This window comes from Amblyomma maculatum, chromosome 1 (genome assembly GCF_055883805.1).
Source record: "Amblyomma maculatum isolate TAMU_Amacu chromosome 1, ASM5588380v1, whole genome shotgun sequence".
Classification (NCBI taxonomy): Eukaryota; Metazoa; Arthropoda; class Arachnida; order Ixodida; family Ixodidae; genus Amblyomma; species Amblyomma maculatum.
The window spans coordinates 167,594,751-167,607,801 of NC_139344.1; the positions used below are offsets into that span (position 1 = coordinate 167,594,751).

Sequence of the window (13,051 nt, forward strand, 5' to 3'; positions counted from 1 at the left end):
AATAAGATCTTCCCCAGCCCTGCGCCATCCTTAGTGTACGAAGCAGCTGCACCAAACTAGCCATTAGCAACAGCCACACAGAGCGCTTCAATCGAACACAGTGTGACATATTGCCCAAGTACATCACCTCCGATCACTCTGACTGGGACAAGATTCTCCAATTTGTAACATATGCCTATAACACCGCTGTTCAAGCAACTACTGGATTCTCATCATTTTCTCTGTCGTGCCGCCGTGAACCTTCGTCTCCACTCAACATCATCCTCCCCTACCATCTTGACATCTCAGAGCATAGTTCGCTTTCTGAAGCTGCCAAGCACGCCGAAAAATGCCGCCAACTGGCTCATTTGGTGACTTCGGAAGAACAAACCCAGAAGAAAACCCACAGCAATAGCAGTCCCTCTCCCCACACATTCCTTCCTGGTGCTCACGTATAGCTCTGGGTCCCTTCGACTGCACAAGGCCTGTTCAGCAAGCTCATCGTTAAGTACCATGGACCCTATCTTGTACTACAACGAACTTCTCCTGTAAATTACCTCGTTAAGCAGCTAGCCGTTGCCACCGACCTTTGCCGCCGTGGTGGTGAGATCGCCCACAATGACTGCTTGAAGCTTTATTATGATCACGCTACTCTTTCGTCTCCTCGAGTCACCAAGATGGCTACCCTTTTCTGTGGGGGGGTCAGATTGCAGTGAAGAAGTTACATAGTGAAGAAATCATGCAAAGCGATGAAAGAGAAAGAGAGAAAGATGAAGTCGGACCAGTAGACTACAAGCTAGCTTACCACCGCTCCAATCCTGACTGCTACCAGTGGCTGAACTCCCGCCTAAAAGCACAAAAAAAAGCTAGCACTTTAACTGTTAATGCATAATTATACATGATAGGACCTTTTGAGTATCCGTACTACTGTTTGGTACCTAAAACATGTGTCTGCTAAAGATTCAGTCTCTATGCATGACAAAATGCAAAAATATTTTTAACCTCCTGAACTTTCAACCTGAGAAATGACACTGGTAATGCACAACATGACTGCTGCCAAGAAGCACAGCAGCCAAAAGTCTATGTGCAGAGTGCTGTGATGAATACCTTCCCAGTGCGCAGAGTGCAAGCAGCTGCGGAGCGGCGCAAGCTGAAAGCTTCACACGAAGATACACATTCGACACCAAAAGTTGTGGGGATTCTCAATCCCCTTCCTCCATTATAACGCCTGCGCGTAATCACGCGTCTGGCAAAGAGGTTGACGGAGGAGAGGGCATGCTGGCCACGCCCCGCCGCCTCCCAAAGCTGCCGCGGGCTTCCCTCTTTCCTGCCGGCGTAACCGGGAGACCTCCTCTCCCGTTCCGTGTCGAGGAGCGCGACTGCAGCAACTCGCTCGGGGGTTCTTCGGCGAATGGATTGGGCGCGCACACGCGCGGTTCATGATTTCCGCCAAGGAGACCACCGCCGTCACCGAGAACCACACACACACCGTAGGCACTTACTGCAACGGGATGTGAGCGTGAAGCCGTGTCAGGTGAGAAGACTCTTCCTCTCACCTCCTTGACGCGCTTTTTATTTCACCCCCGTACGCGGCGTTCGCACGCTACACGGTGGTTTTTCTTTATTGCTATTCCCTTGCCGTGTACTCGAGCACAATAAACTTTGTTCGAGTACGTAACTCGGTGTTTGTCCTCTTTGGCCCGAACCCGCCGCAGTGGCGATTTCTCGCACCGCGGGTTGGGGGTCACAGCTCTGTCTGCTAGGGCTGGCATGTCGGAGCTAGAAGGCGACTGCAGCGTCTAGCGCCCCCGTGGCGCATTCTTACGAGAATGAACCCCCATAAAGTGAAATCCTCTCCTTTGCCTCTCAGCTCATTAGACACCACTTTTTCCGATAAAAGCCAAAATAATCTTTCTGTACAATCGAGAACACATATAATGGCTCTAAGACGAACTTTCACTTAAAACGAATGAGAGACGTGCGACCGTCAACGCATACATCATTTCAATGGCACAAAAACTGCACATATAACTAATGTCTCTGAGCACTGCTGATCAGTTACACCAAACGGACAGTGTAAGCCAAGCGATGTGATGCGAGATAACGACGGCTTCTGAACCACTTTGTGCACGCGGTCTGCTTTCCCGAGCCTCCTCACAGACGAACTATTCGTTTTCGTGCCCCTCTCAAGCGGGCTACCCTTCACCAGTCGAAGGCGGGCGTGCCACAGCATGGTACTGGCTGCCAGCTTGAAGTCCAGGAGTTTCGTTTTCTGGCCATTACCGGGAAGCAGGCCTTTCCAAGGTACGGACCACTGTTGGCACACTTTGTTTGACTGTCGCATCTGCACGTCTGCTCATCAATTGCACCTCCTTGTTCTCCCTTTTAGTGAATGCGGTGTGAGCGCTTTGTTCTAATCGGGCCTGAATCACCCCACTTGTATTTGGGATGGCGAACGAAAATGTTGTGGCTACTGCGACCACGAAACGAAGTGTTGTAAGCTGGCAACGAGTGCTTGCTCACTGCTACCTTGCTGCTTTAAGTTTCAGATGGCGAAGGTGGCCTGGGCAGAGGTGACAGCCGCTTGCATGCGGAACTGTTTCTGCGAGGGTGGCTTCGTCAGCACACTACCCGATGCTGGGCCATGTGCTTCCAAAGATGATCAGTCCGACGGCGATTTGCAACTCTGACATGGTGGGACATGATGATGGGGTGATTTTATTTCTGCTGATGAAGACGCTGATACTGTGGAATCGTGAACGTGATCGAGGACATCATTCGTGAAGTGGACGTAGAGGAATTGGATGACAATGGAACTCTGGAGCCAGCACCACATAAGCGTGCCGGTAGCAATGGGCTACAATAGAGGGCCTCAGAAAACTTGTCTATACCAAGGGACTCGGCAAAGAGTCCACTGCTTTAAATAAACTGGAGACCGCGCTGATCGGATCAGCATCGGATCCGCGCGGTTCGGATCAAGAAACAGACAACCATCACAGATTTCTTTGAAAAGAAATAAATTGTGTTTTGACTAGCAACCCTTTTAAGCTGTGGTCTACTTACTATGAACTTCGGGATATAATGAACTATATCCGAGTGACGATCAGGTTCATTATAGGTGGGCTGGACAGCATGACTTCCTGCACCTTTATTAAAGATCAACAATACTGCCTTAAATTACTTCCAAATTTTTAAAGTTTCATATTATTATTCATATTATTAAAGTTTCATAAGTTACAATAAAAACAAGCTGATCTGAATTTTTTCCATCATACAGTACAGTGCTTGATCATACTAACTGCGACCTGATGCCCACTAACTTCGAGAAAATTTACCTGCACTTCTTAATTTCCAGAATCTGGTTTTCTTTTAACATGCACTGAAATCACACAGTATATTGTTGCATTGAAATGTGGCTGCCGCATCCAGGATTTGAACCTGCAGCTATGGGCTCAGCAGCCAAATGCCAAAAACACTGAGCCACCACAGCAGGTACATAGTAGTTTTGAATTGTAAATAAAGGTGATAGCAACACTAACACACAGTGAATTAGTGCAAGAAAATAGAAGTTACACTTACATGATGCCCTTTTTCCAATACATTTTTGCGATCTTGAATGAGATGCCTGAAGAAATGCTGTATCTTCTTTGCAGCTTCATGGTGCACTTGTGCATAGTCCAGATTGTCCAGACTGTCAGGTGCTGAAAAAAATTGTCAAGAAAAAATCAGGAATGTCATACTTTGAACATTAGAGACAGTCACATTCCAGCACCCTCTTCCCAACAGAGGCAAAGTCATCTGCCTCGTTTGCCTTACCACTTCATCATCACTAGACTAAGATGAATAAATTATAATGTACAGTAACTAAGATAAAGCAAATTACAATGCACGAGACTTTTCAATACAAAGTACACAACTCACATCAAAACAATGGACCCAAAGAGATCGGAAAGAAAATGCACACGCTGCTTTAAATCGTCAAAAATGCCTCCTATATGATTCACTGTTGAAGAATGTTTCATGCCTTCTTCTTCTGTATTGTTTTCTTCTCAGACAATTTTTGCATATATTAAACTTTTTCCCCAAACAACTGGACTTTGAAGCAACAAGGCTACACTGTACTAGTGCTCCCTGTAACACATGGCTTCTTTGCAGCAGCGCTGACCGAGTTAATAAATGCCTGAGCAAGAGTAAGTCCAAGCACTCGCGGCACTGTCATAGCCTGCAATAGCTTGCATAACCATAAATATATTTGGTGAAAGACTGGGAAATGATTGCCCCATTTTGAGGTGAGAACAGAGCGATGATGGCAAGTTTTCACACCTCCATCGAAGCTCTATTGTGTGCATATTGTCAGGAGCACCGAAGCAAAACTGCTACAAAATCACGTGGGCCTCACGAATTCTTCATTGCCAACACAGTGGAGCTCCACCACTACCGCCTCACCCACCATTCGCCACCATCGCACGTGAGGAGGCTTCACCACATAGTGGATGGCATGCGACAAGTTCCAGCATAATGAAAGATCAAAACCATGCAAATAGAAGCGAAGGAAATGGCATGGTGGCAGCAAAGTGGTGAGAGAAAAAAAAAGGGGAAGAAAAAACACCAGCACCTGAACAAGTACCCAGCTGGGTTAGGTTGGCTGGGCGAAAATAGGTCGAGCGGCAGTAACTGCAGGCTAACGCAAAGCTCAGAAAAGCAAGACCAAAATGATGCAGTCCAACTGTTCTCTTAGGCAGGGACGTCCATTCGCCGTTAAACCTTCGGTCATATGCATGTACTAGGTGTGCAGTAGACTGCTGCATTAAACTCAGATTCCAAGTAAGGCCATTTGAGTAAGATGCCGGTCATACCTCCTATGTGGCCACCTTTAAGAAACCCTTTCAAGTTAACCAGTGCAAAACCCGTAATGTTCGAATTTAGCAAATGCCCAATGCCATAGACTTGCATAGGTGTTGTCTGGAACCAAGCTAGTAGCTAAAATCAGATTCCCAAATTGACCGTAGTCAAATTAACAAGTTTAGTACACAGCGCTGTATGTTGTGCTGATTACAAATAAGCCAAGCTAGCGCTGTATGTTGTGCTGATTACAAATAAGCCAAGCTAAACTCCATTCGTTGCACCTTATACTGCATGCATGAGCCTACAACGACCCACTGAGAACTTTCACAGAACTTGATGGATAAAGAAAACCAAGAACTTTAGCAAAAAAAAAAAAAGTTAAAATCTCCTTGAGGCAACTTGTTCAGTGTTGACAAATTGCTACCTTAGAGTATGTGTCACGTTACCTTAGAGGCACCAAGTTGCTGCAGTGTGAGGCACTGTCACACTACAACATGGCACTAATGCTGGCCCAATGCTAATGATAAGAACCAGCCAACTAGTCAGAATAGCATGTAGTTGTCAGACTGGCTGGTCACACTAGGCCAACAAAGCTGCCAACCTGATATTACAGAAGCTTCACCATGCCTACAGTGTCAACAAAACCAGTAGGCCAATCACTGCTGATAAGGGGTATGTTTTTCGTAGGCATGTGCGAATAGTGGTTTTTTGATTGAAGCGAATAGCAATTTGCTTCGACTAATTCGAATAAGTACTTCTGGTTTATGGCGATTTCAACATCCAAAAGCTACTCGGGTTGTCAGGGATGCCGTAGTGGAGGGCTCTGAAAATTTCAACCACCTGGGAGTTCTTTTATCGTGCACTGACATTGCATAGTAGTACACGGGCACCTTGAGTTTCCCCTTCATCGAAATTCAGCCGCCCCGGCCAGGATCAAACAGTGTCCAGCATTAAAAAGAGGCTGAATGACACAGAAGGCATTTTCAAAACCTTTATTTTCTTAACAAACAAACCCATTAATATATTGCACTGGGGCTTTAAAGCCCAGCACACAGAAATCTAAACGTTCTCATGTAAAAACACAAGCTGCTCTGCATTCTGAGAGAGCACGTTCCCTCTCTTGCAGCGCACAGGGTTTCCCGCAGCTGAAAACAGCCTTTCGCTGGTAGTCTCAAGTGGTGCTATGGATGAGTACAGGTGACCTCCTTTGGTTTGTCACCATTCCAAAGGGTATACGGAAGAGTGGAAGGAGGAGGTTTTACAAGTACTCTGCGACTTCATTCTTCACCGTTTGGCCTGGTCAGCGACCCTCATTGAAACCAAAGTTGTCAAAGGTGCACCACACAGAGTCACGTAAGTTAGTAGTTATTGGAGATGCACAGGCTCCACTTGGTGCTTTAGGATGCTGATCTACTAGCACCATCTCTTCTGCAGGCTTCACAAGGAGACCTAGCATGCATTGCTTTTCACCATCGACAGTGTAGCATGCATCAGCCAGCATTGCCAGTGCTGGAAGCTGAGACATCTTGATGTCAGGACACCTAGACCTGATGCTTTTTTAAATAGGCTAGACGCAATTGATGCTGCATTATGGGCCTGGTGCGCTGCAGCTTTGGCCGAACATGTGGCGCCGTCTGGGAGGCGCCGCTGTAAAAGGCGGCTGTCTGGATCCGCAACCGTGGGTAGCGCCGACGCTGTGTTCCGATTTCTTCTTGGTTCCCCGTAAGAATAAAAAAATAAGCGCCGACTGAAACAAGGGCCTGTACTTAGTCATTTCGAATCTCATATCGCACCCATTGCTTTTCGTTTCGGCTGCGCATTTCCCACTTTTCTTTTCTTTTTTTTTGTACAGTACTTGACGCTAGGCTTTTTCAAGCATGCACGAGCGATCGCTTATTTGTATCGAGCGCGCAGCACGCGAAGAACACACACAACAAAAAACCGGGTCTTTCTTTTTTTTTCGAGCTCTAAGTGTTGTAACATTTAACTACTAAAATTTGTTGTAACCAGCGCTGGCAGGTCTTCGGACACGGCCTGTGTTGTAGAGAGCGCGGAGCCTTCCTGCCCAACGGAAGCTTTTTTTTTTTTTTTTTTTTTTTCTAACGACTTCCTAATGAAGGTTTCCAGCTGTTCTCGGCGCTCACTTTTGGGAAGCCTAGCCTGACGTAGAAGCCGTAGAAGCACGACATGGAGAGCGAAGCACATTGCAGGAGTGCACGCTTTCTGACTTGACACACGTTCATGGCTCCCCGCAAAGAGAAAACGTCCTTTTAAACTAACAGCTCTATCTGCTGTTGTGTTTATGGGTGTCATAATAGTTATAAAAAAAAAAACCGTTGGGAGGCAATCGAAAATCAAGTTTTTTTTTGCGGTTTCCTTGGAAATCATACGAGAGCGATGTGTCGCATCGTTAACAGTGGCACCCGGCCTTGCAGATGCAACTGGCATCCGTGATATTGCGTGGGTTTGCCAACAACTACATACCAAAAAAAAAAAAAAATGAATTACATATGTGGTGAAGAGACGCCGAAAGGGCCGAATAAAACTTACCTCCAAGCTGACTTCGTAGAAGGCGGTTTTCATTTCGTTAGCGCATTTTCTGAAGATATCCGAGGGCCCTTCTGCACTGTGAAGTTCCCTGCGCACTCCACGCACATGCTGGCTTCGTACAGTTTCTGACCGCGCACCAAGCAGTTATTCTTGGTGCGAAATCCCCCGAACAGCACGCGCTGTGGAGCTTGCTCAGCTATGGCTGTTTTTCCGTGCACTGAACCGTCACCACTTATTTCGACGCATCGAGTAGAAAATAAAAACTACGGTAGAACTGCCGAGCGCCGAAAAAGCACGTGCACGCAAGGCCCGACGCCTTAGGGTACATCTCCATATACAGCCTGCTCGTCCCGTCCTGGGGAAGACGTGATTTTTTTTTTTTTTTTTTAAGAGCCTTTCTATTGACCAACGGAGCCCAGCTCTCAGCTGTCGCTTCTGGGGGTCTAGCATGCCGTTTCCACATACACTGCCACCGAGGGGAAAAGCCAGTGCTGCGCATTGCCCACTGGCTTAGTTTTTGTTTTATTTATGTCTTTACTTTCAAAGTGCCATATTGTTCGGGTTCCGAATTCCTACTTCAAAGGAAAAAAAAACAAAACAGAGCCGCCAGCAGACGTGCTCGCGCGCCGACGATGCGCTGCGCCCAAAGCGCCGGCGGCCTTCTCCCAGACGGCATGAATGGGTAGCGGCTTTCTTCGCTTTGCTTTTGGTTTATTTTTCAACACACACACACATGGTACATGTGTCAGTTATGTACACGTGTGACACGAGGCAGGAAATGACCGACAAAAGGTTTCTTCTCACAAGGTTTCTGCCGAGAAGAGTAGACTTCGCGTTCGCTCCGCCGCCTCTCTCCGACGAGCAGACATACCACATATGGGTGCGCCGGCGGGAGGTGGCGCTACTTGTTCCGGAGCAGTGGCGCCTCCATACCAGCGCACTAGGCCCATAATCCTCCAAATATTGTGCAAGAACGACCCTTGTGCATTCAAGCAAAAGGATAACTTCCGAAGAAGAGTTGGGTAGCTGTCCCTGGAGAGTTGTCATGCTTGGTCAAGCGGCTGCAGGAACGTTAGTTGGAGAGATTTTAAACCGCATCAGATTTTCCGAGTTCCACAATAATAGGGGCACAATGTCGTAGAAGTCCAGCCATCATGGCATGTTCGCTGTTCCAGCGCGTAGGTACGCCCTGCACTATTTCAAGCCGCTGCGGTGGGGCAGTGGCTAGGGCGCTCTACTTCTGTACCCAAGGATGCGGGATCAAATCCCGGCCGCGGCGGCCGCTTTTCGATGGAGACAAAAAGCAAGGTGCCCGTGTGCTGTGCGACGTCATTTCACGTTGAAGAACCCCAGGTGGTCGAAATTTCCAGAGCCATCTACTACGGCATCTCTCATAGCCAGAGTTGCTTTCGGACTTTAAACCCCAAGAGCCAAACCAATACTTCAAGACAGTCCGAAAGCATGGTTTGCTGAATTTAAAAAAAATGTGCTCGAGTCTTGGCACTTCGCTTATACTGACCTACCATTGCCCTCGCTTTGCACAAAGCTCCGCAAGCACCGCCACATACTTTTTGACATCATTGATGCACAACTGAAGCATGCAGCTGAAGCACTGCATGCCCTGCCAGGCTGCCACGACGACTGTGCAACTGTCGAAACAAAGCTTCGCCCACTGTCGTCCACAAAAGTCGGCATCATTCCGTTAACTGGAAGTTCCCACTCCTCTATTACAGATTCGATGAACTTCGCCAGGCTCTCGGCACTGTGAGTGTCCGCCAATTTAGTGCAGGCCAGTACGTGTACATGTTGCACAAACGCCTTATCCATCACATGGCAAGTGAAACTTGCATAGCTATCGTTCGCTCACGATGTCTAACTATCTGTTGTGATCGAGAAGAACTACACTTCGCTTGCGAAAATATCCGCAAGCTTCCTTCTCATCTTTTCATCTTCTTTATGCACTGAGGTCGGGAAAGATGGCCCTCGAAAAAGTGGATGGTGAAGTTTGCCATGCGCATTGCATAATTGGGCATGGTGAGCATCATGTCAAGAAAGCCAGACTCCTCAACGATACTATACAGGTGCATACTATGTGCACTGAATCGGCCGATCATCTATTGCAATGCTCAGCTGGCTCGCCATTTTGAGGTGGTTGTGCTTTCACCACGAGCCAGATGGTCGTCCTAGTAGGCTTTAAAGAAGTCAGGGTGCCTTTTCAAGTGCATTTGTAAAGTCTGCGTCATCCCTGTTGCCGCCTTTAAATGGCCTTGCATTTCAAGCAGCGAGCCTCATTGCTGGAGGGAACTTTCATGAAGTAGTAGTTCCGTATCAGACTGCCTGTCATAGATGCACTGGGTATGGCGCCAAGACCAAGGGTCACCACTTGGAGCGTCAAACTGCACCTAACACTTGAGCTAGAGAATCATGGACAGTGTGCCGACACACCACATTTGTTTCGGTAGTTTCAGTGTCAGAAAGTCGAGTTTGAGATTCTTAGCTTTTTGGTTGCATCAATGGCACCACTGCGTCGAAAGAAAGGATTCAGGATGAAACATAGGTTACCAATAGTACTACCTCAGAGCAGCAGTTCCAAGGAAGTTCTGAACAGCCAATATATCGGAGCTATGACAACGATATGAAGAATAAGACTGAAGAAGTTGCAATGCACGCAGCACGATCACATTTCGTTTCCATCAACATGCAATCAGTCAGAACTGCAAGAAAAGACGGGAGTTGTAGATGGTTTCCATCATTTCGTTCTATTAATGTTTAGTAGACAAGTTTAAGGTGCGTAGTCCTCCCCAGGTGCATGGAAAGCGCAGAAAGCTTAGCGCTATCGCATGCAAAAAGCATCACCACTGCTTTCCCACTGACGTGAGTATATTTTCACAGCATACAGCTCCTGTGATGCAGCTCAATTTTTCGATGCCTCAGCGGGTAGTATGATGGCTAGTTTATATTCTGCTGAGAACAGTCTCCCACGTTCAGAAGGCATGACTCATCATGCGTCTGGGTGAATCCTGTTCTTACGATGAGGCCTCGAAAATGTGCAATTGGTGTGGTGGTGCATGGTAGGGCTGCGTTTTCACCTTCGCATAGGCTGTGCCAGATATTCTTTGGCGTGACCATCTTGAAAAAGAAGGCGCACGTCAAGCCCTTGTGCGGTAAATGTGGCAGAAACTACCGTAGTTTGCGGAGGCTCAAAGACTGCCAGAAATCAGGTTTTTCCACAATACCGCGTCGACCTCCCCCTTCGTTTTCTCAGTTTGTAGCCGGGCCTGCACCTCAACCTGGCTGTGATTTGCATATTAATAGACCCCCCAAGCTTACAGCAAAGCGCAATAAAAAAAAATCTATAAGGCAGTGCTCAAAACCAGAACTACATAAAGCAAGTGTTCCAGAAACACAATTTGAGTGAGATGAATTGAGATTTTGAATACCAAGCATTCAGATCGAATTGAATACCATGCTATTCAACTGAATATTCGAAGTTATCGAATATTCAAACACCCTTAGTTTTTGACACTCGGCAAACTAAAATTATTATTATTAAAGCTGCTCTATGTTGCATAACTTAGATTTCACATGAACAGACCACGAAACGGTGGTAAAAAGTATTTACAGCCTTCAAGTACATGCAAAATTCCTGCAGTGTTCACTGCTTAAGACGAGACTGTACATAGTCGCCAGTTGACTACAGATCTGGGGATGTGAGAACCCAAAGGTTATGACTGGCAAGGTTCCACTCAAGCGGCATACCAAAAGACATGCAAAGCACTGAAAAGCCCCAAAAGATAAACGAAAACGCAAGGTAATGCACATTGCAACATACTTGCCAAGTACAAAGAACAGAGCAAAGGAACAAAACAAGGGTTAAAGTGACAGCCGACAAGTGACGATTAAGTGACGAACCAGTGCATGAGAAAAACAAAATGGACAGTGTCACGACTTGCACTGTCCATTCTGTGTTTTTTCCTCTAGCCAAGCTCAGCTGTAGGTATTCTTGCCATTGAAAAGCGTGTTTACAGCTACTGAAATGCACAGTTGGAAGTGAATTCCATGTATTGCAACCTTATTGGCCGACTTCGAAGGTGCCTGACATGCCAAAAAAAAAAATTCCATGGCAAGTCAGTTTAACACGAGCAAAGCCAAATGCCAACACTTGTGAAAGTTACAACACTGAGCAGTTTAAAGTCATTACACTGCATGTAACAATTCAAAAGATCAGCTGTACATTCGAGAAGGCACATGAGCAGTTACAGTACATGTTTAGAGGCGAGAATTTATTAATAGAATTTAGAATTTAATATGCCGCCGGCAATCGGTGATTGGTTTGTGGGGTTTAACGTCCCGAAGCAACTCAGGCTATGAGAGTCGCCGTAATGGAGGACTCCGGAAATTTCGACCACCTGGGGTTCTTTAACGTGCACTGATATCGCACAGCACACGGGCGCCTTGCTTTTCGCCTCCATCGAAAAGCTGCCGCCAAGGCTGGGATTCGATCCCGCGTCCTTGGGAACAGTAGTCGAGCGCCGAATCGGTGATTGATATAGTGCGACAAATGTTGACAACAAAATGGTGCTGGTAGACGTAACAAGCAAACCGTTGGCCTATGTAACATTAAGAGCATGGCAAATGCAATATTCACGATGAAACCAACTCTGCATAGCTGGTAACAAAAGCCATACGTACAATGCTCACAAAAATGATTAGCAAACATAACAGTTCAGTGGGCTGCACTGTCCTGTCTGTTTTAGCCGCAAAGATGTACTCATGGCAAATATTTGACATATGGCAGCAGTCAAATCAGCAACGAAGATTTCCGATAAAACCTAGTACCTTTGTCTGAATATTTCTCAGATGACGTTATGTTTTGGAATGCACAATCATACACTTTAGATTGTGGAAGACTGGATATTCCGAAAGCTGACACCTGTTGTTGGATTCTTTCAGAGAGGCTGGAAGCATAGTACTCCCCTAAAAGAAAAAACAAGAATGTGATCAGATTATGACATGATGACAAAAGGAATACTATATAAATACTATTCAGTTATATGCCCCAAGCGCAATGCCATTTCAGGATGTTGAATCAAAGCTACATAAGCTAAAAAAGCTATGTTTCATTCAGAGGGAGTTGCACAAATACAGACTAGTATACTCTAAATTACAAAATTTGGTGTCTCTGAGTGCTGTATGCTTTTCATAAGAACAATAGCTGAAAAGAAGTAGTGAAAGTGAGTGAAAACTAATACATATAATGCTGGGGGTGACACTTTTAATCTTACTTCAAACTTTCATGGAGAAAATGCTTCTGTTCGAACAGCATGAAAGAGGCAGCGAAAAAGAAGAGCCAGTCCATGCATCTTAGCCACAAATGTGAACCGAAAAGGCAAGCAAGAGGCAAGGTTGAGAGGAGGAATTGGGGAAGAGGCTATAACCTTTGACCCCTGCCTACAAAGAAAAGGGCGAGTAGGTTCCTTTGTCAGGTTAATCGCCTTGCTCTCTCAACGACATGTACTCAGAGGGGCGGCGCCATCAAATTGTGCAGCTGTGGGCTATCCTGGCAAGGCACGGTTATGACTGGTAGTACCCAATCTAGAAACTGGGTCAGTGAAATGAGCGAGTGCAATGCATTTCCATTTGGTCTTTTTATTTTGAATTTTCAAGAATAACTTTC

General features: G+C 46.3%; 1 protein-coding gene across 10 annotated transcripts in view; it reads right to left on the reverse strand.

Annotated features, from left to right (window-relative positions):
• LOC146204829 (uncharacterized) overlaps positions 1–13,051 on the reverse strand; it is a 175,849-nt gene that overhangs the window by 122,272 nt on the left and 40,526 nt on the right. For all 10 annotated transcript variants that reach the window (XM_084589536.1, XM_084589533.1, XM_084589527.1 and 7 more), the window contains 2 exons: positions 12,214–12,351; positions 3,559–3,680 (listed from right to left, as the gene is read on the reverse strand). In XM_084589536.1, coding sequence (XP_084445662.1) covers positions 3,559–3,680; positions 12,214–12,351 — 260 coding nt within the window. The remainder of the gene's footprint in view (positions 1–3,558; positions 3,681–12,213; positions 12,352–13,051) is intronic.